Source organism: Dromiciops gliroides, chromosome 1 (assembly GCF_019393635.1).
Source record: "Dromiciops gliroides isolate mDroGli1 chromosome 1, mDroGli1.pri, whole genome shotgun sequence".
NCBI lineage: Eukaryota > Metazoa > Chordata > Mammalia > Microbiotheria > Microbiotheriidae > Dromiciops > Dromiciops gliroides.
In genome coordinates this window covers 602,828,886-602,856,572 of record NC_057861.1, presented here as the reverse complement: position 1 = coordinate 602,856,572, position 27,687 = coordinate 602,828,886, and the positions used below count along the sequence as shown (strand labels likewise).

Here is a 27,687-nt window from a genome sequence, read left to right as displayed (position 1 = left end):
TAGGATGAAAGAAGATGGATAATAGAATAAATATCATGGGGAAGGGAATAGGATGGAAGGGAAACAGGTAACAATAGTAATCATGAAAAAGAGAAAAGGGGGAAAAATTGTACAAAAAATATTTATAGCAACTCTTGGTGGAGGCTAAGAATTGAGAATCAAGGGAATGTCCATCAATTGAAGAATGATGGAAAAAGCTGTATTGTATGATTTTAGCGGAATGATCTTGTGCTACAGGAAATGACAAACAGGATGATCCCCGAAAAACCTGGAAAGACTAATGAACATCAATATATAGTGAAGTGAGCAGAGCTGGGAGGACACTGTGCAATTGTGAATGACTTAACTACTCTCAGCAGTGCAATGATCCAAGACAATCCGAAGGAACTAATGAGAAAGCTTACTATTCACCTCTATAGAAAGAACTGATATTACATATATAACCTGGTTGCAATCTTGTGGAGGGGGGAGGAAAGGGAGGGAGGGAGAAAAATTTGGAACTCTAAATCTTATGAAAATGAATATTGAAAACTACCCTTACATGTAAGTGGAAAATAAAATAAATGTTTGTTGCTAAAAAAAAAAAGGAAAAAAAAAAAGGAGAGGAGAAAGTGCACTCTCTGGGGAATGAAGAGAAATGAGAAGACAGACAGGAGAGGAAGGGCTCTGGTTCTGGAGAACACAAATAAACTAGAATTTAAGGTTGGGGAAAAAAAGAAGAAAGAAAAGGGTAAAGGAATAGGATGGGAGGAGAGGAGATGGGAGGTAGTCTTGGAGAGGTAGGTAGGTTAAGGAATAGAAGGGCAAGGTAGCAGGTAAAAGTAAAGCAGAAGAGTAAGGAGGGATAGGGTAAATTGGATGAGAATGATACTGAGGAAAAATAGGAAGGAGAAAAATGCACAAGTAATTATAGGTTAAAATGTGAATGGGATGAATTTAACTCAAAATGGAAACAGTAGACTGAAAATCTGAATTCAATAATATGTTGGTTTCAGGAAACACTATAAAAATGAGAAATACACACAAAGATAAAACAAGGGCAGGATTAGAATTTATTAAGTAAAAAAAGCAAGGGTAGTAACCATCTCAGACAAAGTTAAGGCTAAAATAGAATTAATTAAGAGAAAAATAGGGAAACTACTCTGTGTCAGCAATATTATTCAATCTTGTTTTAGACCATTTAAAATAACTAGATAGTATAAAACACCTGAGTATATACCTGCCAAGAAAGACATGAAGACAATATAAATATAAACATAAATTTTTTATACAAATAAAGTCATCTAAATAATTGAAGTGATATTTATTCTTTATGGGTAAGTTAAAGACAATATAATAAAAATGATAATTTAATTTAACTAATCTATGTATTCATTGTCATCCCAATTAAATTCCTAAAAAAATAATCTTACTGAGTTAGGAAAAAACAAGAAAGTTCATTCGAAAGAACAAAAGGTCAGGAACTTCAAAGAAACCAGGGGGCAAAGGTATAAAGGAAATAGATTCAGTACTATCAGACCTTAAACTATACTATTAGATGAAAGGATTGTTGAAGTGTAAAATGGATAATTTCAATTATTTTAGATTAAATTGTCTTGTATAAATAAAACCTATGTAGCCAAGAACAGAAGGAATCCAGAAAATTGGAGGAAAACTTTGATAGACAAACTCTCAGATAGGATGTGACTGGCTGGAATATTGCTGTGGTATAAGAAATTATGAGTTGGCTGATTTAGAAAAACATGGAAAAGACTTGGACTTATGAAGGAAAATGCTATCCACATTCAAAGAAACAGATGACATGTGGAAATAAGCAAAGTATGCTCTTTACATATATGTGTATGAATGTAGAAGTATATATTTATATGTATATATGTGTATGTATATACAAAATACACACATACATACATTCACACTTGGTTGGAGCTGGAGGAGGGAGGGGAAAAAATAAAGTAAAAAGTGCACAGTAGAGAACAAAAGAAAACCTTACAAGGAAGCAAAGAAAAGCTGGGCTGCTTTGAAAACAATGTGTAGTATTTATTATATAGATTTTCTTGAACTGGAAAGTTATTGTTTTATAATGAATCCTATCATGTTCTGCTGCATACATGGCAATGTTTTTTTTCTTTTCTCATTTTTATTTAAGTTTAAAATAAATTTTAAAATTTACCCCCCCAAAATCTTCTGCATTACATCACTGCATCTTACTGCTTACTCTTCAAACAAATTAAACATATAGGTCAGTGTATTAGGGAAAGGAATTTCTCTTTGAAACCAAAACTTAGAGTTATTTAAATACCAGTACATCTACTTCATAGTAGATATATTTTTCCAATTACATAATTAAATGATGAACTATTTCACATAGCACCTGCCATAGAAATAAAGTTGACAACCTAAAATAGAGTGTATGTCTCTGTTTAAAAATTAAATTCTTTTCTTCCAACACAATGAAAGTTAGTTATCAGTATAAAGTCTTTATGGAGTTCAATCTAACTCAATTACCACTGTGTTGTGAAGAATTGTATTAATAAGTAGAAGGAACCAAGTCAATCTCTATAGTAAACTACTTGTTTAAGGTAAAAGAGTAGGTGTTAAAAATAAGAAACAGAACACTAACTTCAGACCAAATGCAATCTCCTTTTCCTTAAGGCTATTCTGAACATCCTTTTATTTTGTATGTCAATTTTCTATTGAGACGCTGGATATGACTTCTCAAAGTACTCGACTTTTCACCTATACTAAGTTATAAAAGTGGTGCAAATTGACCAAATAACCTTCTCTACCTGCAGCCAACCCTATGATTTTCCCCACATTGTTGCTCTGAATGAACAATTTTCATTGCTTGTTAGGGCTTCTCTCTGTGTAAGTATTTTGCTGCAATTTGGTAGTCAACACTAGTGAAGAGGGAAGGTATGAAAAAGTTTAATCTAAGGTCAGTCTTTTTACTCCTACCCAGGAGACTTCTGACCTTCCCTCTTGAGTATATTGTACTATCTTTGGGCTCTAAAGATACAGGACTGATGTCTCTCCCTTTTGTCACTCCAGTGCACTTCCAGTTCCATGCATTGGACAACCTAAACACTCAAATGGAATTGTAGCAGCTATTTACTCCATCCCATGAATTAGAGGTAAATAAATTTCTAACAAACTTGAGGAAAATCCCCAAAATAAAAGACACCTTCTCAAGTGCTTTTCCTCTCTATCACTTTCTTATAAACACAAACACTCAGCATCAGACATTCAGTTTCTCTTCTGGAGGAATAAGAAAAGAGAATTGTTGACTTTTTGAAAAGGATCTGAGAGACCACCTAGTCTAACATTCATTTTAAAAATTAGGAAACTGAGGCCCCAAAAAAGGTAAACAATTTTAGTGACATGACACAGCATACCAATAGCAGAGCCAAGATCAGAAATCTCCACACAGTCAACTCTTTCCCTAAGTCACACTTAAATATTGTTATTCATATTCTACTGAACTTTTCTATTAATCACTACTAGCTCAGACTAAGCTATTTAGCAAATTAAAGTTAAAATCTTTAATATGAATTAAGGATGGTAGCAAATTATATATTAGATATTCTAATACTTCCCATTAATTTTCATGTGACATTATCAGAAAAGAAAATAATTTAAAAGATTAGCATATTTAGTTGCAAATTTCAATGATATCACAAAAAAGGTTTTTAGTTACCACTTTCAACTAGTTCTTACTTCCAACATGTGAATGCAATTGAAAGGAGACAATAACATGATTAGTTTTTTAAAAGTATTATTTTAAAAATTCAAATGTTGTAGAGTTAATGTATATTTACAAGTTATTTCAACTAAAACGAGGCCTTAAAGATAACCAAATGTACACCATTCTTTTATTTATTTATTTTTTAATTTGAGGACTGAGGAGGAAAGAATCTTATCCAGGAGGAAAGAATACTGGTCACTCCCAGGCTAGACCACATTCCTGATAATCAAGAAAGCTTTGACCACCATATGTGACCTGGGTAATTTCACTTCTTTAAGCAGCCTGGTGGTCCTTGACTCCCAGGGGTTCACCATCTTGGCGCTGAACTTAATGCTGACAACCCATTGGCTTTAGTCCTTCTGCAGCTCAGAAATCCCAAACTCAAGTGATCCACTGACCTCAGCCTCACCAGTTACAGGGACTACAAGTGTATGCCACCATTTCTAGCTTTTGCCATTCATTTTATAGGTAAAGGAACTTAAAATCCAGAGAGGTTAAGTGGTTTTCACAAGGTCACATAGCTAAAGAGTTAATGACAAAGAAAAAACCCTTCCTATTTTAAAAATTAAAAATAAAATAGGAAATATCTTTCAATTTAAAAGAGAAAAGAAGTCTTAGTTGAGCAAAATATTAAGGACCTAGATTAATCAGCTTTTTTTTTTTTACCTGAAAGTCATCAGACAGTTCGTGGAAAAAGTGTTCATACATTTTTAGTTCTTCTATTGGTCGTCCTATTTCTTGCTTGGGTTTTAACTTGTTAATATCAGTCTCAATATCATCATTCTGTAACAATAAAAACATACTGTATCAAGAGTTAGGTATGCCCTTAATAAGTCAGGATATAATCTCAATTTAATTTCATCCAAATAACTAAAAGGAATTAAAGTCAAAGGATAAGAAGAATAAATTCTACAATAATTCCTACTTATTTTCTTTTAATAATCTATCTAATTTAACACTTTGAGTGTACTTTAAAAGACAAAATCACAGCATTAAGACATTTGTTAAACCAATTCAAGAGTCAAACTGTAAAGTATATAGTTAAAGCTCGGTTTAAAAAAAAGTTGCATTTAAAAAAACCAAACTAAGTATACTACTTATTTTTGAATATGAAAAATTCAGAGAAACATGGGAAGAGTTGCATGAAGAGATGGAGAGTAAATAAAGAAGACTTGAAAGAACAGATACATACATAAAGTAACCAATTAATCAACAAATGCTTACGTCTATTCTAGACACTGATGCTGGGACAGGAGTGGGACTGTCTCTCTACCCAAGCTTACAGTCTATGTGGGGAACATGTATCTATATAAAATAAACACAAGGTAATGTGCCTGGTGGTGGGGAGGGGTGAGTAGATAACAACCAGAAATTCAGAAAAAGCCTTCTCAATAAGATGGAGAGGTTAGAAACTATATACAGGAAGACCAATTATGAGAAAACTGCAAAAATTCAGGCAAGAGGTGATATGGCCATGGCCTAGGGTGGCTGTGGTATGAATGGAGTGGCAACAAATTTGGTCAAATACAGCAGTCAATGTTAGTATTAACATGTTATCAAAGTAAAAAGACACAACCTTACTTTGTGTTAACATTTGACAAACCAGCTTTTTGGTGGAAGAGACATACTTTGTAAGAGGAACTGTTTGAGTATTTTAGGGGAAGTCTTGCTTCAAAACAAAATGTTTTGGTACGCTTAATAACATACAAGTGCTTCTCATACTTTTTCTATCCATGACCCTTTGGAAAATTTTGACATCCTGTAACCCCCAAAGTATGGGATATAATTTAGGCTGTGTGTTTTGGACAGTTTCGAAGAAAACTATGTGCCACTCTGGAGAGTTTGAAACTGAAGTGAGAAAAACTGTAGTCAAACAATACCAGTTGGAAGTAAGTGCTTTGTGTGCTGTTCAGAGAAGGTTTCAGGAAGTGATAAATACACCACCCTGAGGGGACAAGAAGAGTTGGGAGTCTGACTAAACTGACTGCTGTCTTTCAGTAGCTTTTTTTGAGAGCCTTAAAATTGAGCCAAATTGAGAGCCATAAAATAACTTGACCAATTATTATTAGCTCCACTAGGGGGCCAAAGAGAGGTATGGAAATCATTTTAATATCTGTATTTAGTAACTCATTTTAAAATTTGCCTTATTCATAGCACAACAATCTCTACCTCAATCCTGCAGCTCTTGAAGGCACAGAAAATCTCTATTATGTGTATATGGAAACAACAGGCAGAATTCAGTTGTATAAATTAAACAAGTAGCTACTTGCACTACACTAAGAAAAAGAACCAAAAAGCAAATGAAAATAAGGTACTTTTTCAAGAAAGCAAAGTATCTACTTTAAAATTTTTTTTCAATTAACAAAAATCTATTTTCTCTCCTTCCTATAACTGCCCAGAAAAACACAAGAAAAACAAAACAAAAATTTCAAAAACATTATAATAAATAAGCATCAGGCATATGCAGTGAAGCAAAACAAATTATTGCATTGACCCTATCCAAATGTATATATACCTCATTTTGCACACTGAGTCCAATATCCCTATGCAAAGATGCTTCATCATTGATCCTCTGGAATCAGGGCTGGTCACTTTGCTGATCAGAATTCCTATTCAGCCCTACAATGCACATTATCAACTTAAATCTATCTAAAAGGCACATCACAGTCATTAATGCCCATGACAGTGACTTCAGGGGAAGGTTAAATTATATTCAACATACCTTATTTAAACAAATCAGGGAAGTGTTACATATGATTGAGAAATAGTTCCATCAAAAACTGTTAAATTAAGTTCTAGCCCTTAAAACGTTAATTCTTAGCACTCTGAAAAACTACACTATCTAAAATAAAGTATTTCCAGTGAGTTCCAGAGATAAAGATTCATCACCTGGTGGGCTAAACTTTTCAGGGCATAATAACTTTCAAGGACATTTTACCAAAACATATGAGGTGAGTCACAGAGGGAGTATCTATCCCAATTAATTAGTAGATCCTTTAAGTAATACTATATTGATACTAATTTTCACAATGTCTTATCATCCATATTGTAAGGGACTCTATTTAGATCTATGCACAAAAGAAATTCCTAACCAAAAGGATAATCTGACTTAGAATAAGATGTCAATGTGTGTGTATGGATACAGATACACACACACACACACATATATGCGTTCCATTTATATGCATGTATGGATATGTGTGTGGATATAGCTATCCACACACATATATAAATATACACATACATATATACATATATGTGTATGTGTCGACAATGTAAACATAAAGGACTACCACAAAACAATCGAAAGTGAACGTCCCAAAATTGCAAAGAATAAGCAGGATGCAAAAAGGTATCCCCACCCCACTCCTTTGCAGAGGTGAGAAATCCACAAGTGTGATACACTGCATATGTTGTCAGGCTTGCTTTCAATGGATTGATTGGTTTTGCTGAGTTTTTTTTCCCTTCTTGCTTTTTCTTTTAAAAAAAATGTTATATGGTCTAGCTCTCTGGGAAGGAGAGAGGGAAGTTACTAAGAGAAATTCTGATGATGTAAAAAATAAAAAATTGAACTAAAGTTTATTTTTTAAAACAGCAAAATAAATAATAACTTATATTATTTTACATTTTAATAATATGTATATTAAAGCCCTTCCTTAGAGCCCAAAAAAGAGAATTAGATAACACTTCAAGACCCTTTGCCCTCTAATTAATAACTTAAAACAAAGCTTTACTTTGTAATAGTTTACTCTCACTGATGATCCATAATTTAAAAAAAAAGAAAATAGGCACAAATTGAGTAATGAGCCTCTGTCGTTATTTAATTTTGCTTTCTTTTTACAACAGTAATGCATAATGTATACAATTAGCAGACAACACAGATTTATACCAACCTTAAAGTTTTGGTCTATATCATCATCATTCTCAATTTCATTTTCAGCTTCTAATTCAAGGTCTTCATTGTCATCGCTTTCATCTACTACGTCATCCACTGTGATACAAAAGGCTCTATAAGTAGGTGAGAGGTAAACTTTCTACAAAATGACACCCTGGGGAAGACTGCTATGTTTTAAGTACAAAGAATTCACATCATAAAATACCACAAATGCATACATATGTATAAATAATTATGTCATTAATAAAATATTAAACAGCACCTTCTCTTGTGAATCACCCTTCACTGTGCTTGAACAGTCCATGCCTGTGAAGTCTATGGTAAAATTACATTAATGTCTTTTATGTATATAAAAAGTTCATACTAGTGAATTTTGTTCATGAAGAAATAAAAGTAGCTCTTTTTTGATACTTTCTGCTCTTTGGGTTTCTGTGACACTACTCTTAGCTCTCTTCTTACGCATCTGACTGCTCTCTCAATCTCCTTTGCTGGCAATTTATCCACCCTAACTGCAGGTTGACCCCAGAGGCTAGGTCTGTCCTGAGCTTTATTCTCTTCACTCTTTTACTTGCTAACCTGGTTAACTCCCATAGGTTTAATTATCATGACTAGGGGCAGCTAGGTGGAGCAGTAAATGGAGCACCGGCCCTGGATTCAGGAGGACCTGAGTTCAAATCCAGCCTCAGACACCGGACACTAGCTGTATGACCCTAGGCAAGTCACTTAACCCCAACTGCCCCACAAAAAAAAAATTATCATGTCTATATTGACTATTCCTAAACCTATAGATACAGCACAATTCTCTCTCCTGAGTGCCAATCTCATATCATGAACTATCTACTAGCCATTTTCACCTTAATTGCCCAAAGGCATCTCAAACTCAACATATCCAAATAAGAACTTCTCTATCATAGGAATCAATGAAAAAAATATGAAAGAAGGTGGTCTAACAGTACCAGATCTCAAACTGTATTATAAAGTGGTAATTATCAAAACAATCTGGTACTGACTAAGAAATAGAGAAGTGGATCAATGGAATAGACTATATAAAAATTACACTATAGTAAATGACTATAGTAATCTAGTATATGTTAAACCCAAAGATCCAAACTTTAGGAACAAAAATTCATATTTGACAAAAACTGCTGGGAAAACTGGAAACCGTATAGGAGAAACTAGGTTTAGAACATCTCACACTGTATACTAAAATAAGGTCCAAATGGGTACATGATTTACACATAAGCAAATTAAGAGAGTATGGAATCATTTGTCTGTCAGATTTATTGGCAGAGAAAGAATTTACAACCAAAGAAGTAATAGAGAGTAAAATAAAATATAAAATAGATAATTTTGATTATATAAAATTAAAAAGCTTTTGCACAAAACAAGAGAAGTAGAAAACTGGGAAATAATTTTTGAAACAAATATCTCTGATAAAGGCCTCATTTCTCAAATATACAGAGAACTGAGTCAAATTTATAAAAATAGAAGTCATTTCCCAATTGATAAATGGTCAAAGGATATGAACAGGCAGTTTTCAGACAAAGAAATCAAAGCAACTATAATCATACAAAAAATGCTCTAGATTACTATTTATCAGAGAAATGCAAACTAAAACAACTCTAGGGTATCACCTTACACCCATCAGAGTGGCAAATATAAAAAAAAAAAAACCCAGAAAATATTGGATATTGGAGGGAATGTGGGAAAGCTGGGATGCTAATCCACTGTTAGTGGAGTTGTGAAAAGACCCAGCCATAGAAATTAGGCATAGACCAACATCTGACACCTTATACTAAAATAAGGTCAAAATGGGTACATGATTTAGACATAAGTGTTGATACCATAGGTATATTAGGAGAAAAAGGAATAGTCTACCTTTCAGATCTTTGGAAAGGAGAGCAGTTTATAACCAAATAAGAGAGAGAATATTATGAAATGCAAAATGGATGATTTTGATTATACTAAATTTAAAAGTTTCTGTACCAACAGAAGCAATGCATCCAAAATTAGAAGGGATACAGAAAGCCAGGAAACAATTTTTATGGCCAGTACTTCTGATAAAGGCCTCATTTCTAAAATATATAGGGAACTAAATTAAATTTATAAGAATTCAAGTCATTCCCCAATTGAGAAATGGTCAAAGGATATGAACAGGCAGTTTTCTGATGAAGAAATCAAAGCTATCTATTCCCACATGAAAAAATGCTCTAAATCTCTAATGATTAGAGAGATGAAAATTAAAACAATTCTGAGGTACCACCTGACACCTGTCAGATTGACTAATATGACAAAAAAGGAAAATAATAAATGCTGGAGAAGCTATGGAAAAATTGGAACACTAATGCATTGTTGGTGGAGCTGTGAACTGATCCAACCATTGTGGAGAACAATCTGGAATTATGCCCAAAGAGCTATAAAGCTGTGCATACCCTTTGACCCAGCAATACCACTTTTGGGTCTTTTTCCCAAAGAGATCATAAAAAAGGGAAAAGGACCCACATGTACAAAAATATTCATAGCTGCTCTTTTTGTGGTGGCAAGGAATTGGAAATTGAGGGGATGTCCATCAATTGGGGAATGGCTGAACAAGCTGTGGTATATGAATGTAATGGAATTCTATTGTGCTGTAAGAAATGATGAGCAGGTGGAGTTCAGAGAAATCTGGAAGGACCTGCATGAATTGATGATGAGTGAGATGAGCAGAACCAGAAGAACATTATACACAATATCATCAACATTATGTGTTGATCAACTGTGATAGACTAGATTCTTCTCACCAATCCAACGGAACAAGAAAGTTCCAAAGGACTCACGATGGAAAAGGCTCTCCAAATCCAGGGAAAAAAAAGGAACTGTGGAATATGGATGCTGATTGGACCATACTATTTCTTTTGTTTTTGGTGCTGTTGGTGTTCTGATTTGAGATTTTTCCTTTGTGCTCTGATTCTTCTCATATAACATGACTAATGCAGAAATGTTTAATGTTATTATGTATATATAACCTGTATCAGATTGCCTGCTGTCTAAGGGAGGGGGGGAAGGAGGGAAGGGAGGGAGAGAAATTGGAAATTGGAAATCTTATATAAACAAATGTTGAAAACTATTTCTACATGTGACTGGAAAATAATAAAATACTTTTATTTAAAAAAAGAAAAGAAAAGAAAAGAAAAGACCCAAGCATTCTGGAGAGCAATTTGGAACTATGCCCAAAGGGCTATAGAACTGTGCATACCCTTTGATCCACCAACACCACTACTTGGTTTATATCCCAAAGACACCCCCAAAAAGAGAAAAAAGACCTATTTGTATCCCAAAGATATCCCTAAAAAGAGAAAAAGACCTATTTGTACAAAAATATTTATAGCAGCTCTTTTTTTTAGTGGCTAACAATTGGAAATCAAAGGAATGCCTGTCAATTAGGGAATGACTAAACAAACTGGTATACGATGGTGATGGAATAATATTGTGCTATAAGAAATGACAAGCAGGATGACTTCAGAAAGCCCTGGAAAGATATGTATGAAATGATGTAGAGTGAAGTGAAGAACCAAGAGAACATTATGTACAGAGACAGCAATACTATTTGATGAAGAACTGTGAATGACTAGACTATTCACAACAATACAATGATCCAAGACAATCCCAAAGGACTATTGATGAAACATACTATCCACCTCCAAAGAAAGAACTGATATTGATGGAACAGACTGAACCATACTATTTTTTACTTTCTTTTATTTTTTTCTTTTATTCAAGTATTCTTATACAAAATGACAAATATGGTTATGTTTTACATAATCATATATTAATTACCTGTATCTGATCAGTGAGGGGAAAGGGGAAGGAGGGAAAGAGGGATAAAAATTGGAACCCCAAAGTCTAAATAAAAATGTTTATTATTTTTTAAAATTTATCTCTCCCCTCTTTTCCCCCTTACAACTAAACCCCTCTGATAAATTTCTATATTTCAGCCAAAGATGCATTTTCATCCTTCCAGTTGGGAAAGTTCATAAACTCAAAGTCACTTTTTATTCTTTACTCTCCCTCAACTCACATATCTAGTCAATTGGCAAGCCTTTTTTATTTTACCTCCAAAACATCCCACATTCCTCGCCTTCTTTCCACTGATATGGCTACCACTGTAGCTCAGAATCTAATCATCTCTTACAGGGCCAATATAGTAATAGTGTACTAATTCTCTCTGCCTCATCTCTCTCCTCTCCAATACATCTTCCACATAGTTGCCAAATTGATTTTTAAAAAACACAGGTCTGACCATGTCACTCCTCTGCTCAATAAAATCCAATGGCACTACAGGATATTATATAAATTTATTTGTCTGGCATATAAATTCCCTCACAACTGTGATTCAACATACCTTTCCATCCTTATTAAACAATACTCCATTTCATGCACTATATACTAAAACTGAACTGTCCTGTAGCTGTTACTCACACGTGACATTCAATTTCCCAATTCCATTTGCACAGGTTGTCCCTCATAATTGGAATGCATTCCCTTCTCCTTCCATCTCTTACAATCCCTAGTTTTATTCAAAAGTTCAACTTAATATGAAAAGATCCAATCATTCTATAGAACAATTTGGAACTATGCCCAAAGGGCTATAGAATTGTGCATACCCTTTGATCCAGCAACACCACTACTTGGTTTATATCCCAAAGACATCCCCAAAGAGAAAAAAGGATCTATTTGTATAAAAATATTTATGGAAGCTCTTTTTGTGGTGGCAAAGAATTGGAAATCAAAGGAATGGCCATCAATTGGGGAATGCCTGAACAAATTGTGGAATATGAATGTAACAGAATACTATTGTGCTATAAGAAATGACAAGCAGGATGACTTCAGAAAGGCCTGGAAAAACTTGTATGAACTGATGTATAGTGAAGTGAGCAGAATCAGGAGAACATTGTGAGACAGCAATATTATTTGATGAAGAACTGTGAATGACTTAACTATTCTCAACAATACAATGATCCAAGACAATCCCAAAGGACTACTGATGAAACATACTATCCACCTCTAAAGAAAGAACTGATATTGATGGAACACAGACTGAAGCATGCTATTTTTCACTTTCATTCATTTTTTTATTTTATTCAAGTTTTCTTATACAAAATGACAAATATGGTAATGTTTTACATAATCATACATGTATAACCCATAGCTGATTGCTTACCACCTCAGGGAGGGGAAAGAGGAGGGAGGGAAGGAGGAGGAAAAAAGTTCAACTCAAGTGGCAATTTTTACATAAAGTGTTTTTTGATTCCCCCAAGTTAACAGTGTCTTCTCCCCCCACCCCACCCCCCCCCAAAAAAATATATATATGTGTGTGTGTCCTCTCCCCCAAAAAAATTATATGTATGTATAGTATATGCCTATATATGCAGAAGTTGTCTCCCCCAATACAATATAAGCTCCTTTAGAAAACAGAATATATCATTTTCATCTTTGTATAACCTATTGCCAGAGTGCTGGGGTTGGAGTCAGGAAAAACTAAGTTCAAATCCAACTTCTGGTACTTACTAGCTATGTGGCCCTGGAAAAGTCATTTAACCTCTGTTTTTCTATTTCCTCAAGTGTAAAATGAGAATAATAACAGCACCTAACTCACAGGATTGTTGTGCGGATCAAATGAGATAATATTTGTAAAGAGTTTAGCACAATTTGTCCACTGTGTCACCTAGCTGACCCATGATGTCATCCTCTAAAAATAAAGTTAAGGGGTGAGAGGAATGCACTAGAAGAAAGGGAAAGGGAGAGGTAGACTGTGGAAAAGTAGCTCACATAAAAGAAACAAGAAAAAGCTTATGGAGTCTAGGGGAAGATGGGGAAGGAGCAGGGGAGTGAATGAACCTTACTATCAACAGAATTGGCTCAAAGAGGGAATAACACACACTCAAGTGGGTATAGTAATATATTATTTCCTGAGGGAAAGTGGAAGGGAAAGGAGATGGAGGGAGGGGGAGAGGTGAAGGAAGGAAGGGCAGATTGGGGGAGGGGGCAGTAAAAAGCAAAACACTTTCTAGGAGGGAGAGGGTGAAGGAAGAGTAAATATCAAGGGAAGGGAATAAGATGGAGTTAGCAATAGTAACTATGAAAGAAATGATGAGCAGGATGATATCAGAAGGATGTATGAAAAATACAAACCATCAACAGAGAAAGAACTGATGGGATCTGAATACAGATTGAAGTATAATTTTATTTGTTAGCTCCTATTTCTAAAGGTATTTTGTTTATTTTCTTTCACAACCTGACCAATGAGAAGATGTTTTGCATAACTGCACATGTATGACATACTGAATTGCTGGATTTCATAGGCAGGGACAAGGAGGGAGGGAGGAAAAAAATTTAGAAGACAAAGTTTTTGAAAATCAATGTAAAAAGTAATGATGAGGGGCAGCTAGATGGCGCAGTGGATAAAGCACTGGCCCTGGATTTGGAAGTATCTGAGTTCAAATCTGGCCTCAGATACTTTTAGCTATTAAGCTAAAAATTCAGCAATTAATCTCATTGAATATATATTCATAATATATGTCCACATACTTAAAAAATCACAAGTACCAATTTTAAAAGCTTCTAGGTTATATTTACTTAACAAAATTCTCTTATAATTCACATTCATAAATATAACACATTTCTCTATACTAAATAGCACTCTTCTGGCAATATAAATAGAAACTCAGCCTCTTTAAAATAACAGGTAACTACTACATGAAGTAAAGTAAAATGATTAATATATTGTCTTCTTTTTTCTATTCAACCACAAGATAAGTAGACAAAAAATAAAAACAAGAGCAATTAGCACATAGCTAATCATACCTTCAGGCGGTAAATTGTAGAGCTGAGCCACAGGTCCAGTCACAGGAATAACTGGTAATTGGAAATGAAAAGCACTTTTAATAGTTGGTAATGGAAGACGATTTTTAGGAAAACATTTCCTCATAATCAGACTGGACGTGTTGACGAGAGGATCAAGAGTCCTGACTGCCAAGCAATCCTATTTTTAAAGGAAAGGGAAAAAACACTATGTAACCACCATGAATAACTAATTTTCGATATCTTCAGAGGAGAATGCTTTTTTCTGACATTTTTCACTAAAAATATCTATTTTATATCAAAGTTTAATTTAAATACCTTTGTCCATTTTGAATGAAATTATTCTTTTATATCATCAATCTGAAAACTCTGATAATTTTAAAGAAAGTGATAACTAGGTCATTATTTGCTAAAGTTAATAAGCAATAGCTTGAGAGAGTTTGGGTTCCCCAAGTAGCACTATGGCATGAATCAGTAACCTTTTGAGAGCAAAAAACTTTTGTGGAAGATAAACTATAACTTTTTGATGGGCCATGTTATATGATTTTTACAGAATTTTTATTTTATTGATGTAAAAAATTACCAGTGAGAAACTCCCTTTACCTACTCTGCAATTTATGGTCTTACAGAGAGTTGCCTGGGGTGCTAAACAATTAGGTGACTTGGCCGGGGTCACATAGCCAACACACATGCATGGATACATGCACACATTCATGCATATATACAAACATACACACACATATATATGTGTGTATATATCTCACAAATCATAGTTTTAGACCTCAGAGGGATCTTAGAGACCATCTAATTCAACCCTTTCATTTTACATCTGAGAAAAATGGGCCCAAAGAGGTTAAGTAATTTGCCTGAGGTTGCAGAGATAGGCAAGTGACAGGAACCCAAATCAAACTGGCCAAAGCCTGTGTTCTTTCCTCCGTATACTTGAAATGAAGTCAAGTCTTCCTGACCCAGAGAACAGCTCTCTAGCTACTACAGCTCACTGCATCTAAATAACTGACTAAACATACACACACACACACACACACACACACACACACACACATATATGTATATAAATGATATAGATTTTGCTCCAACCAATATGATCAGTAATAGATTATACATTATTTGGTTTATAATTTTTCACAATTCAATAGAAAGATTTTTAAATGACCACTATTTATTTCAAATATAAGAAAATATTACTTCAGCAAATAAATGTTACTCATAACGATATTTAATAATACTTAATATAATATGACCTCCACTAAAATCCTATTTCTATGTTTTATCATGGTATGATGAGAATATGAATACTCAAGGCTATACCTTCAGAGAACAAATTTTAAGGTGAGTCCAACCAAACTAGAAAATCTTTGAGTACTTGTACCACTTGATTGACTATGTTTGATATATTATGTTTTTGAGGAACAGTAAGTACTCAAAGGGTGGCATGTAGTTTATGAATTTCTTTTTCAATAGTAATTCATAAAAACCATCAACTAAGTTATGGAAGGGTTTTTACTTTATGATGGTAGAAAATCAACATCAATAACAATCATTAAAACTAACCAATGAAATCATGAATTTCTGAAGTATGTGACCTAATATGAATGAATTAAAGTGTGCTACTCTTATTACTGTGACTTCTGTCTTTACATTTCCTTAGAGAAACGTTCAAAATTAAGTGTAATAATTTCAGACATGACTGAAGACTTCCAAATGCAAGTTAGCTTCCAAACAAAATGCCACGTTAACTTCATAAACTCCACATTAGAAAAGATTTTTCATAATTTGTTCACCCTAAACTTCCCTCAGTTCCTAGCACCTTCTCGCCTAAAATATTCCTGTCACACCACATTCTTTTCCCAGTGGTGAGTACTTTTTGCATGGTCTCCATTTTGAGAACTGGCCCAGGCTGGCCATGATTCATTTCTTTCCTGACTCTGCTACTGACTCTTCAGACTTCACCACCAAGATTTCATTCAGGTAGCAAGTCACTCTGCACCCCTCAAACATTTACACACACACACTTATACATACTTTTCAGCTCCCTTTTATGTTTTATCTTTCCCACCCCATTAGAATGTAAGCTTCCTGAAGGTAGTCTGTCTTCCTTGTGTATTGTATTTGGATGTTTAGCCCAGTGAATCAGCAGTGGATAATGATTGTTGACTTAACAACAGTATTGTTAAGTCAAAAACTGAGAGAAATCAAAATATATACTTTTTCAATAGACTAGAGCTTTCTTTCATACCTCAAATATCTATTCTAATACCAAATACAAGATTATAAATTAAGATTATAAATTTCAAGCTACTTGCATTGTAGTGGTAAGAGATAGATCTCAGAGGCCATTTAGTCCAACTTATACTTGAACAAGGCTCCCCTTTACAACAAACCTGACAAGTTGTTATCCAGACTTAACTTGAAAACCTCTAAAAAGGACTAACCATTACTTAACCAGGTAACCTATTTTCCACTTTTAGACAGTCTATCTTTTATGATGTTTTTCCTTATATCAAGTCTAAATTTGCCTCTTTGTAATTTCTATCTATTGCTTCCAGTTTTGCCTTCTGGAGTCAAGTGGAACAAATCTAATATATCTTATACCTAACAGCTTTCAAATACCTTTACTTTGTGTTATCAGAAAATTTAATAAGCAAGCATTAATGACTTTATCCTTGGTTGCTGATAAAAACATTTTTTTAAAAGTGGGGAAGATCCCCAAGAGACTCTACTAGAGACCTCCTCCCAAGATGACATTGAAACATTAATGACTTCTCTTTTAGTCTGGCCATTCAAGCAATTATGACTCTATCTAACTGCAGTATCACCTAGCTTGCATATCTCTTTAAGAAAAACAAGACTTTGTCAATTGCTTTGTGATAAAATCTTGGTAAACTAATTTGGTCCGTTTACTTGACTAAGGTTGCTGATGATGAAAACAGACTGCCTTCTTCTTGATAAGGTGAGAGACTAGGGGTACAGAAAGTTATATACATAGTCAGTTGCCCAAGATTGTGTCCAGTGAACTAGAGACCCTGAGTAACATAGGAAAAGAAGAGCTACACATAATCTTTCTCTATTCATGCATTTACATAGCCTCTGAATTCTGTAAACCAACAAGCATCATCTTCTTTATGGGTCTAGTTTTCTAATCTGAAGGTCAAAAAGCAGTTAACAGGGGCAGCTAGGTGGCACAGTGGATAGAGCACTGGCCCTGGATTCAGGAGGACCTGTTCTCAAATCTGGCCTCAGACACTTGACACTTACTAGCTGTGTGACCCAGGGCAAGTCACTTAACCCCAATTGCCTCACCAAAAAAAAAAAAAAGTCTGCTAAAAAAAGCAGTTAACAATATTCATGCTTCATATAAGAAAAGAAAATTTTAAACATTTGTCTTTAGTTACTTTTATCAAGTTTTTACTTTAATGATTGACTAGTATCCTCATATAAATTCCTTCTCATAATCAAAATCAGTTCTTAATATATGAATCTAGAAAAGGACATTTTAAAATGCAACTTACTTGTGAAGTGTTGTATAGAATTTTCATCCCGTTGGCATCAATAAATGCCTTTCTTCCCAACTTGAGGCTTGTTACACTTTTTAAACTCTGTAAAATTCCCTTCCGGATGAGCATGTTTCTGTGCCGATTATCATGCCGGTGCCAATCTACATAAATTGTTAAAAGCACATGGACATATCCTCTGTCTACAGCTCTCCTGGCATTTGTTTCTTTAACAAAAGAAAATTAAGAAAGAACACTGAAGATGACAAGGGAAAGTGGTGGAACATACCTAGTTAGAATTATTGCTTTTTTTTTCTTTTAACATAGCAAACCTAGTTGGTATTCAATATCATGATGCATTCTCCTAATATTACATTTTCTAAAGATATTTTTAGCAATAAATTTTAAAATGTTTTTGATCTATTATTTAAATGTGACAAGCTTCAGTAAACAAAAAACAAAATTTTCCAGAGATCTCTTTATGTTATAATCTCCTTTTTTGCTTTTTAATTTTTTTCCTTTAAAAAAATGCACCTTAATAAAATACCTCATACATTAAAAAAAAAAAAAATAAGCAAGGATGCTCCAGCAGTTAGAAGTGTTCAAACTGGAGATGTCTATATTGTATGTTGATGAGTTCCCCATCATCAGAAATATTAAAGTAAAATTGGCGAGTGATAGGGGGGATTCCTATAGAGGGTATGCGTTTGGATTAGATTACCTCATGTTCTTTTTCCAGTTTGAGGATTACAGAACCAAGCCCCAAGGTAAAGTGGCTTGTCTAACTGTTAGAAGACAGCTAAAACTGGAATCCAAGTCTCCTGTTTTCCAGTCCACTGTTTTGTCTCTTTTTGCCTACATATATCAGCATCTTGATTTGAGGTTTTTTTTTCTTCTGCACATACTCATGAATAATATATAAATGTACAAATAAAAACAAAAAGAAAATGTATCATTTACATTTTTTAAAGCTGAAGAAAATGCCCTGACCATAATTACGATTTTAAAAATGTATGTTCTCATTAGTACAGATGCCTTATTTTTCCAACTTGCAACAAATTGGAAATAAAGGAAAAGATTTTGCTTATGAAAAAAAATGCACCTTATACACCTGTGCAAGGAAAGTTCTTATTGGAGTATTAATAACATCTTTGGTTACATGAAGGACTGGCATAAAATTCAGCTACCTTTCAGAAAAATAAAAAAGGAGATTTAAGGAATTTTACCTCAGGAGTTAGCTAGCATCCATCCACATTTTGGCATACCTACTACACAAACTGCTACTAAAGCTGATGCAACTTACATATCCTTAGCCTCACATTTCCCTATATTCTAAATATCTTCAATAGCATGTACAATATGTATTTCATTTATTTCAATCTACTAACTTTTTAACGGACAATTCAGGAAACTGGATTTTTCAACATGTAGATATATATTTACATACTTTTAAATCAGTTATAATTTACAACTGTTTAATTTTTAAAGTAATCTTTAACAACAATATTGTTTCCAAATTGTCACACAAATTCCCTCTGGTATTTAAACATGAATATACAGTGTAATAATTTTATCCAGAAATAGCTATTCCTTATTTCCAAAATAGAAGGAAGAATATCAGCTTAGATGGTTCTTATTTTATCAACTGCCTTTAATATTCTTGCCCAAACACCATGTCAGCTATATGGCTCTGTTTCTCTTACTATATATAAATACAGAGTATCTATTTAGATTAAGAACAATAGAAGGAAACAGAAAAAAATTCATCAATGCAGGCTCTCTAATCAGAGGTCTGAGAACTACAGACTTATATAACCTATTAATTAGAATTACCAATAATCACTCTTTTAAAATTAATCATTTGGGGGCGGCTAGGTGGTACAATGGATAAAGGACCGGCCCTGGATTCACGAGTACCTGAGTTCAAATCCGGCCTCAGACACTTGACACTTACTAGCTATGTGACCTTGGGCAAGTCACTTAACCCCCATTGCCCCACAAAAATTTTTTTTAACAAATTAATCATTTTAATATCTTAGTGATGGATCTACTATCAAGGTTACTTTAGTATTAGGGTACTGTAAACTAAAACGTTCCCAAATGACACCGCAAAGTGAAAACTGCTTTTGAACCATCTAGCATCAATTCTCTTGATTCAAACTACCTGTGTATGAGATCTTCATTATAACTACAGGCTGTACTGAAGAAGGACAACAAATAGTTTTAAAGACAACCTTTTACCCTTTATCCATATTAAATTAAATGCCCAAATCACATTTAATGAAGCAAATCTAAAGAAAAACATGAAGAGGCCAGTTCTCAGAAAACAGTAGCACACTTCAATATGTAAACAGCTAATTTCCACCTAAAATCATAACCCAATGCCACCTTGTGGTTCTCAAAGGTTATGCCATGGAGGGCAAATTCTAGCAGGTTTTGAGTACTAGTTCATACTCTTGCTGAAGGAAGGATTAGATTAATTAAATTCAATGAGGCTCATAATCAGAGAGATGACCACAAGATGATAAACTTTTATTTGGCCACAGAATCTTATGTAACTGGAAGGGATGTCAATGGGTTAAGTTCCCTTAGGGACAAAACAGAGATCCTTGAAATATTGACAATCTATCTTTAGAGATTTATAGTTCAATCGGTTAAACAGGATTACAAACTAATTTATTACATACTTGCCTAGTTTCAACAATGCAAAACAATATTGATAGTTCAGACTGAAGGATTAGTTGATCTCATGCCTTTACAAATACTTTTTGTATTATTAGCTCTGGTTAATTCTTTCTCCTCTAAGTTTATCATTGAAATGCTAAGCAGACATTAAAATTATCAAATGTTAGCAAATTATCAAAAAGATAGATGGGATTAAATGATCTATTAGTTTTAATGGACCAACTATTCTTTTTGTATTAAATAAATAACACTCCCATTAACTGATGTTACTAATAGGGAACCAAAATTAATCTAAATTGAGGTGAAGTATTTACATAGCAAAAGAAACAGAACTAGATAGCTGACATAGTAATTGGGCAAGCATGTTAAAGGAAATTGATAAAAGAACTACCTAAGATGACATTCTTCCTTCTATTTTAGAAATAAGGAAATATCTATTTCAAGAATAAAATTTATTAAAAGCAAACAATAAGATTCACACTTTTCAAAATTTTGAATTTTACATGAGGAAAACACTCCTTCAAATAGATTAAATGAGTTATATGTTTTATATATTTAAGTATACAAAGAAATTGTTCAGATCATCATTTCAAACAAAGGAAGTGTTCAAAATTATGTATGATGTCCTTAAAATAAGGATTCTTATAAATCATTCTTCTCTGTCAGGTACTTATCAGCTGTTCTTTGTGCTTCTATTTTAGGAACAAGTCAATGCATTAGATCGACATAATGTTCCAACATTTATTATCACATAGGAGATAATTTGATTGGACAACTGGAAAACTAAAAATAAAATTTTTATTTACAATATTATTTAATTTTAACACTACTAAAGAGTGAACATTTAAATTGAATCTAGTTTCCAACTTCTTTAACATGATAGAATATTTTAGAAGATATTATCTAGTATTTTCTAGTATTTAAACACTTACTTGATTTTAGCAATGCAGCAAGTGTGTCTAAAGCAACCCTGTCAACACAACAAGAAAACACAAAACAACAACAAAACTAGTAAAATTAGTCTACAACAGAGTTGATTCATACAAATGCTTCAAGTTATTTTTCTATTATCCATCCCAAATTTTCTTTATTGAACTTTTTTTCATAGTTTCTCAAAGTACTTTGAGCACATGCATCTATCCAGTTTAAAAGTTAGATGTATTAAAATAAAATGTCAAAAGAGCACACCAAAAAAAAAAAAGTTACTTACATCTAAGTCTTTTTATCCGAAGGCAGAATGATGGAATTAATTCTCACTGTGTAGGTATCTGAGCCTGTAAGAATCTACCCAGGAATTGTGTTGCTTTAAAACTTACAATCCCTGGCTCCCAACAATCCCCTGAATCTGCCACTATAAACTATAAATTTTTCATAAGGCTTTCTTATTTGCTAAATGCAACACATTACAACTATAATGTATTACTCCCAAGTTTTTTTTTTTAATTTAGACATTTATATAATAAATCTAAACTATTTTATAAGGGGAAGTTTCCACATAGGGTTCCTCAGTGGTAAGCCACTAAAGAGACTATCAGTCACTAAAATGCCTAAAAGATTCACTATCTCTAGAAGAAATGTTTTTAAAATTAGGAGCATTTGTCTTTGAGCACAAATATCGACTTACAAGTTGTGAATCAATTCACAATCATTTAGCTTTGACAGTATATACAGCATAATTAATAAAAAAACGCACACCTTTTATTTAAGCAGAAGAAAAATAAATTCTGGAAAATATGACAATGAATTAAGATATATCTACAAAGATAAATGATCATATATGTCACAATTACTTTCATTAAGAGTATAGCTGCTATAGGCAAGTAGTGAAAGAATATTAGATAATATAATTAATAGTACAACTATTCTGCAAAGGATCAGTCAGTAAAAACTGTCATTTTTACTACAAGTATATCCACACTTAAGTAATCCAGTTGTTAATGAGCATTTAAGTGTCAGCTGGACACCCTGCACCATATGTTTGACTATTCAAAAGAAGAAGAAATAGTCCCTTCCCTAGAGAAATTTAAAACCCAAATGGGGAGACAAAAAATAGAAACTCACAAAACATCTAAAGAACAAAGTATAGGTGTGACATAATAGGCAAAAAGCTGTGTAGTTCCAAGAGCACATGGAGTGATCAAAGTTGAAGTAGAACTAGTTAACATTTACGAGAAGGCAGAAGCTCTGAATCAGAACTTTAAAACACAACAAAACTTTATTTAACAATATAGCAGCATGTACTTAGCTGATGTCCAATAAATGTTTATTGCTGCTATACTGTTATTTACCCCCAGAAAGAGAGATATAGAGACACAGAGAAAAAAGTAGACAGACAATTATGGAGGCAGAAAGAGAATGAGAAAATTTATCCTAATAACTTAAAATTTCACTTATCTGTACAAATAGATAATTCTAATGAACCTATTCTTCTGATAATAAATAATATACAGTATTTAGGTATCCTATATTAAATTAGAAGTATAATCTCATATACATAACTTATCTGGAAAACATAACAGAACTGCGGGCAATAAAATGTGGAAGAATGAAACAAATCTACGCCACTGTAACACTGTAATATGAGGAGTCCTGCTTATTCATTAAGAGCTTTGGGGTTGGGACAGCTAGGTGGCGCAGTGGATAAAGCACTGGCCCTGGATTTAGAAGGACCTAAGTTCAAATCCGGCCTCAGACACTTGACACTTACTAGTTGTGTGACCCTGGGCAAGTCACTTAACCCTCACTGCCCTGCAAAATATATATATTTTTTAATTTTTTTAAAGAGCTCTGGGGTGAAGTTAGAATGAAGAAATGTCTGTATCTGGTAAAACTGGACAGTAAAGAGAAAGAGAAGTTTCATAAGCGTTCAGAAAAAATTAACATGGAATAGTATGGATAAAACAAAAAAATGACTCCATTGAGTTGCAGCAGAAATGACAAAAATTAATTGAAAAGAAGCAAATTTTGCAAAGGGAAGGTTTTACGTTTTCATTTACAACTGTAGCATAAAAAACAAGCTTGATAATAACTAGTATTTATATGAAGCTTTTAGGTTTGCGAAGCACTTTACAAACATAATTTCATTTTGACTTAACCATAAGAAAAGTATTTGAAAACAATTAAGCCAGTATGAGCTTATAAAATTTTTTTTTAATTAATCACATAGACATTCTAGGTTTAAGATTCATTTTTTTCAATCAATTGCTCTGCACTAGTAGGTTTTTTTCTGTGTATCTCTGAATAGTAAAAATTACAACAATGTCTCTATGCCAATATTCATACATTTTTCTCTTTATACCTTTCCTTCACATGAATTCTACCATGCCCAAGTTTTGGGTCTATTTTTAAATTAGTTAAATAAACATTATGGTATTAAAATATCAGCTATTATTTTTGAACCAAACTATAATTTCATTTGGTATGGGAAACTCCCAGGAAAGAAATTCCCACTCCTAACCCAACTTCTGCTCAGCAACGTATACTCCCAGAGAGTTACATGGGCACCAAGAGGTTAAGTTGCTTGCCCAGGCTCACACAACCAGTACACATCAAAAATAAGATGAGGACCCAGATTTCTCGAACTCTGGGATCAGCTCACTAACCTCTATGTCATGTGGCTTCTCAATATCATCATCATGGTGGTTGTTGTTCTTACTACACCAATAATAGAACTCTAGGCAAAGGGTTAAATTAATTTAAAGAAGAAGCAAGCGTCAGGAAAAAGAAGGTACAAAGGACAACAGAACTTGGTAACACATAAAATCATAGAATGAAGTTTCCCAAATACATACACACACACACACACACACACACATACACACACCCCATGTCTGTAGCACTTTCCTGGACCATCTTATCCCTAACTAAGGTATGCAACTTAGAAAAAAAATCTAATTCTAAAAATAAATATCACTCTTTAAACATCTATAAATCATCTCCCTTCTGACAATCAAATACAGTCAATTTTAAAAGCCATGATTAAAATTCCCAATAAACAATAAGAAACTGCCAAAAAAGATATCAGATCTAGATTTCAATTAAATTTATCATTTCTTCACCACTCTGTGTTCATTAGTAAATAAGAGTAATACTCTCAAAGATTAATGAAGGTTGCAAAAGGTCAACATGAACCAGTAATTACAAGTCTGAGTAATCTACCACTTTTAAAGTGTATGTTGGAAATTATGGGGGTCAAGGCAAGAGAGGCATTAGAAACATAAATATTGCATTCAAGAAGATAATCTTTAAGATTTCTTTTAAGTTATTACTGATTTCTGTATGACTCTAAGCACATGGAAAATTCCATAAATACATGTTTACTGTTGCGATGCTTCCATACTAAAGATTTCTTCCATGTCCCTGGGAATATCAAATGAGATAATATGTAAATCACTATATGAATTCTAGTTATTATTATAAGTAGGCATACATATTTAACTAGAATGTTTAACAGTAGCATAGGCTGAGACTAAGAAGTACAGCTATTAGAAGATAAGGGGAGAAAGAAATAGAAAACTTATTATAAAATATTTCAAAGATCAAATACAGAAACAGTATGTGATAAATACAAAGATCATCTTTAATATCAATGTAAAAATAGCCCTTTTTCTTGCTTTGGTAAATCTGATCTTAAGTTCTAGACTGTTGTTCATTGGGAAAATTAGGTTGGCTCACAATGTTATCTGACAATCTTAGTATAACCACAGAGGCACTTCCTACTTTTTGCCATAAAAATTCAGGCAGGATAAGTAGAAGAAGACATTAATTAATTGCTTCAGTTTGTGAGCTGTATAACAGTACTGAAAAACAAAACAATGGCTGGAACTTGAGTTTTAAGATACACGTGCAGAAGATTAAGAAGAAAGGAAAAATACCAGTAATAATTATAACAAAAGGGGAAGACTTAATTTAATGTACATACTTCATATAATGACAATGAAGAAACACACAAACTCAACAGATTTCAGACTAGGATGGGAAGAAAAGATGTTACCTAATAGCAGTGTCCCGACTTTTCTATTCTAAAATACTTAGAATTATATAAAATTCGAAGTTCTTAAACTAATTTATGTTTATGAAATTACAAATTTTAGATTTTTCCTTTATCTATCTTTAAATTTCAAAAGTTTCAAAACTTGAAACCAAATGGGTGCCCATCAATTGGAGAATAATTAAAGAAATCATAGTGTATGAATGTAAAAGGATATTATTGTACAATAAGAAATGACAATGTGAAAAATTCAGAAAAACATGCAAAGACTCATATGAAATGATGCAAAGTGAAGTAAGTAGAACTAAAAGAACAATCGATATGATGACTACAAAAATGTACTTTTTTAAAACACTAAAAGGATGTGGAACTTTAAGTAATTATAATGATCGATTTTGGTCCTGTATATACAGGAAATGAGACGTACCTCCTTCTCTCAACAAAGAAGTGGGTATCTACAGGGGAAGAATGATGCACACAGAGTCAGATATGGTAACTATATTCATTGTTTTTGCCTAACCTTTTTTCTTTGTTACAAGGAAGGCTTCAGTTTAGGAAGGGAAAAGGAATATCTGAAATAACTGATATAAAAACAAAAGGCAACTACGAACTCTTTTAAGTCTTCTTATTATAAAGTTAGAGTTTTAGAGCTGAAAAGAACTTCAGTTGTTTTAATCAAACCATTTACTATTACATGAGAAAACTAAGGCACAGAGAAGTTTAAGTTGTATTTTTGTTTATATTTACAAAACACTTATGTACTCACTTCATAAGGCCAGTGTTCTTTTTACTAAAAGGGCCAATGATTTTAAACATAAGTTCCACAACTCCATTTTTCCCTAAGGACACTGCATTCACAGCTAAAAAGAAAAAAAGAAAAGTTTTAAAACACAATAACTAAGTATGTTTACTGGTGCAAATATATACAATATACATCCCATTGAATAAACATATTCACACTATTTGTGAAATGCTCACATTTTACTAAGTGTATTCAGTGAGGGAAGGGGTTAAAGGTTTATTTAGGATTAAGTCACCAATTATAAAGATAATATATACCCAAGAACTCAGGGTAAAGAGGTGGTTTTTTGTTTTTGTTTTTTTCCAATGGAACACTAAGATAGTTATATATAAGAAAGGGGCAAGCAAAGTATTATGTCAAGTTTGAGGTTACAGACTAGAGTTTTAAGGATGGCTTTCTGAAAAAAAAAATCTTTTAAAATGGTTCCTTGAAAAGTTTCTATCTAATAAAGCACCGGCCCTGGATTCAGAAGGACCTGAGTTCATATCCAGCCTCAGACACTTGACACTTACTAGCTGTGTGACCCTGGGCAAGTCACTTAACCCTCACTGCCCCGTAAAAAAATTAAAATTAAAATAAAATAATAAAAAAAAAAATAAAAAATAAAAGTTTCTATATAAAAAAGATTAGGAATATATTGCAGAAATAAGCCAAATAGAAAAAGAGGTACAAAAGCTCTCTGATGAAAATAACTGCCTAAGAATTAGAATTGAACAAATGGAAGCTAGTGACTTTATGAGAAAACAAGACACAATAAAGCAAATCCAAATAAATTTTTAAAATAGAAGGCAATGTGAAATATATTCTGGGAAAAACTGCTCTTTCATGAAGGATTTGACAAATGCTTTTTATCTGGGGAATCCTCATGAAATTCTGCATAAACTACCAAAACAGGTACTAAAATAATTTTTAAATAAAGTTGAAGCTACTTATTAAAATAAATGTTACAATTTAGTTACAGGATAGATTATCAATTTCACCTAAAAATCTCATCATGACACCCTAAGGAACTGTCAAAATGAGGCAAATTTGCTTTTACCTAATATTCCTTTAAATAAGTTAGCTACTATGTAAAGTTTTGATATCCTTTTGCCAAAAGGAAATCCTCCCATAATTAGATTTTATATGATTGAACCTGCATTTTTTCAAAAAAGTAAACATCTACATTGTCTCTGCTTTCACTATCAAATGAAGGTCTTAAGTACCTAAAAAAAAACTCAT

At 33.1% G+C, this 27,687-nt stretch overlaps 1 protein-coding gene across 10 annotated transcripts in view; it reads right to left on the bottom strand.

Annotated features, from left to right (window-relative positions):
* AGTPBP1 (ATP/GTP binding carboxypeptidase 1) overlaps positions 1-27,687 on the bottom strand; it is a 212,696-nt gene that overhangs the window by 114,403 nt on the left and 70,606 nt on the right. For 9 of the 10 annotated variants that reach the window (XM_043963888.1, XM_043963895.1, XM_043963953.1 and 6 more), the window contains exons 8-13: positions 26,431-26,524; positions 21,607-21,644; positions 18,008-18,216; positions 14,481-14,658; positions 7,636-7,733; positions 4,409-4,525 (exon numbers count right to left, since the gene is read on the bottom strand). In XM_043963888.1, coding sequence (XP_043819823.1) covers positions 4,409-4,525; positions 7,636-7,733; positions 14,481-14,658; positions 18,008-18,216; positions 21,607-21,644; positions 26,431-26,524 — 734 coding nt within the window. The remainder of the gene's footprint in view (positions 1-4,408; positions 4,526-7,635; positions 7,734-14,480; positions 14,659-18,007; positions 18,217-21,606; positions 21,645-26,430; positions 26,525-27,687) is intronic. The other variant, XM_043963932.1, reaches the window with a different exon arrangement.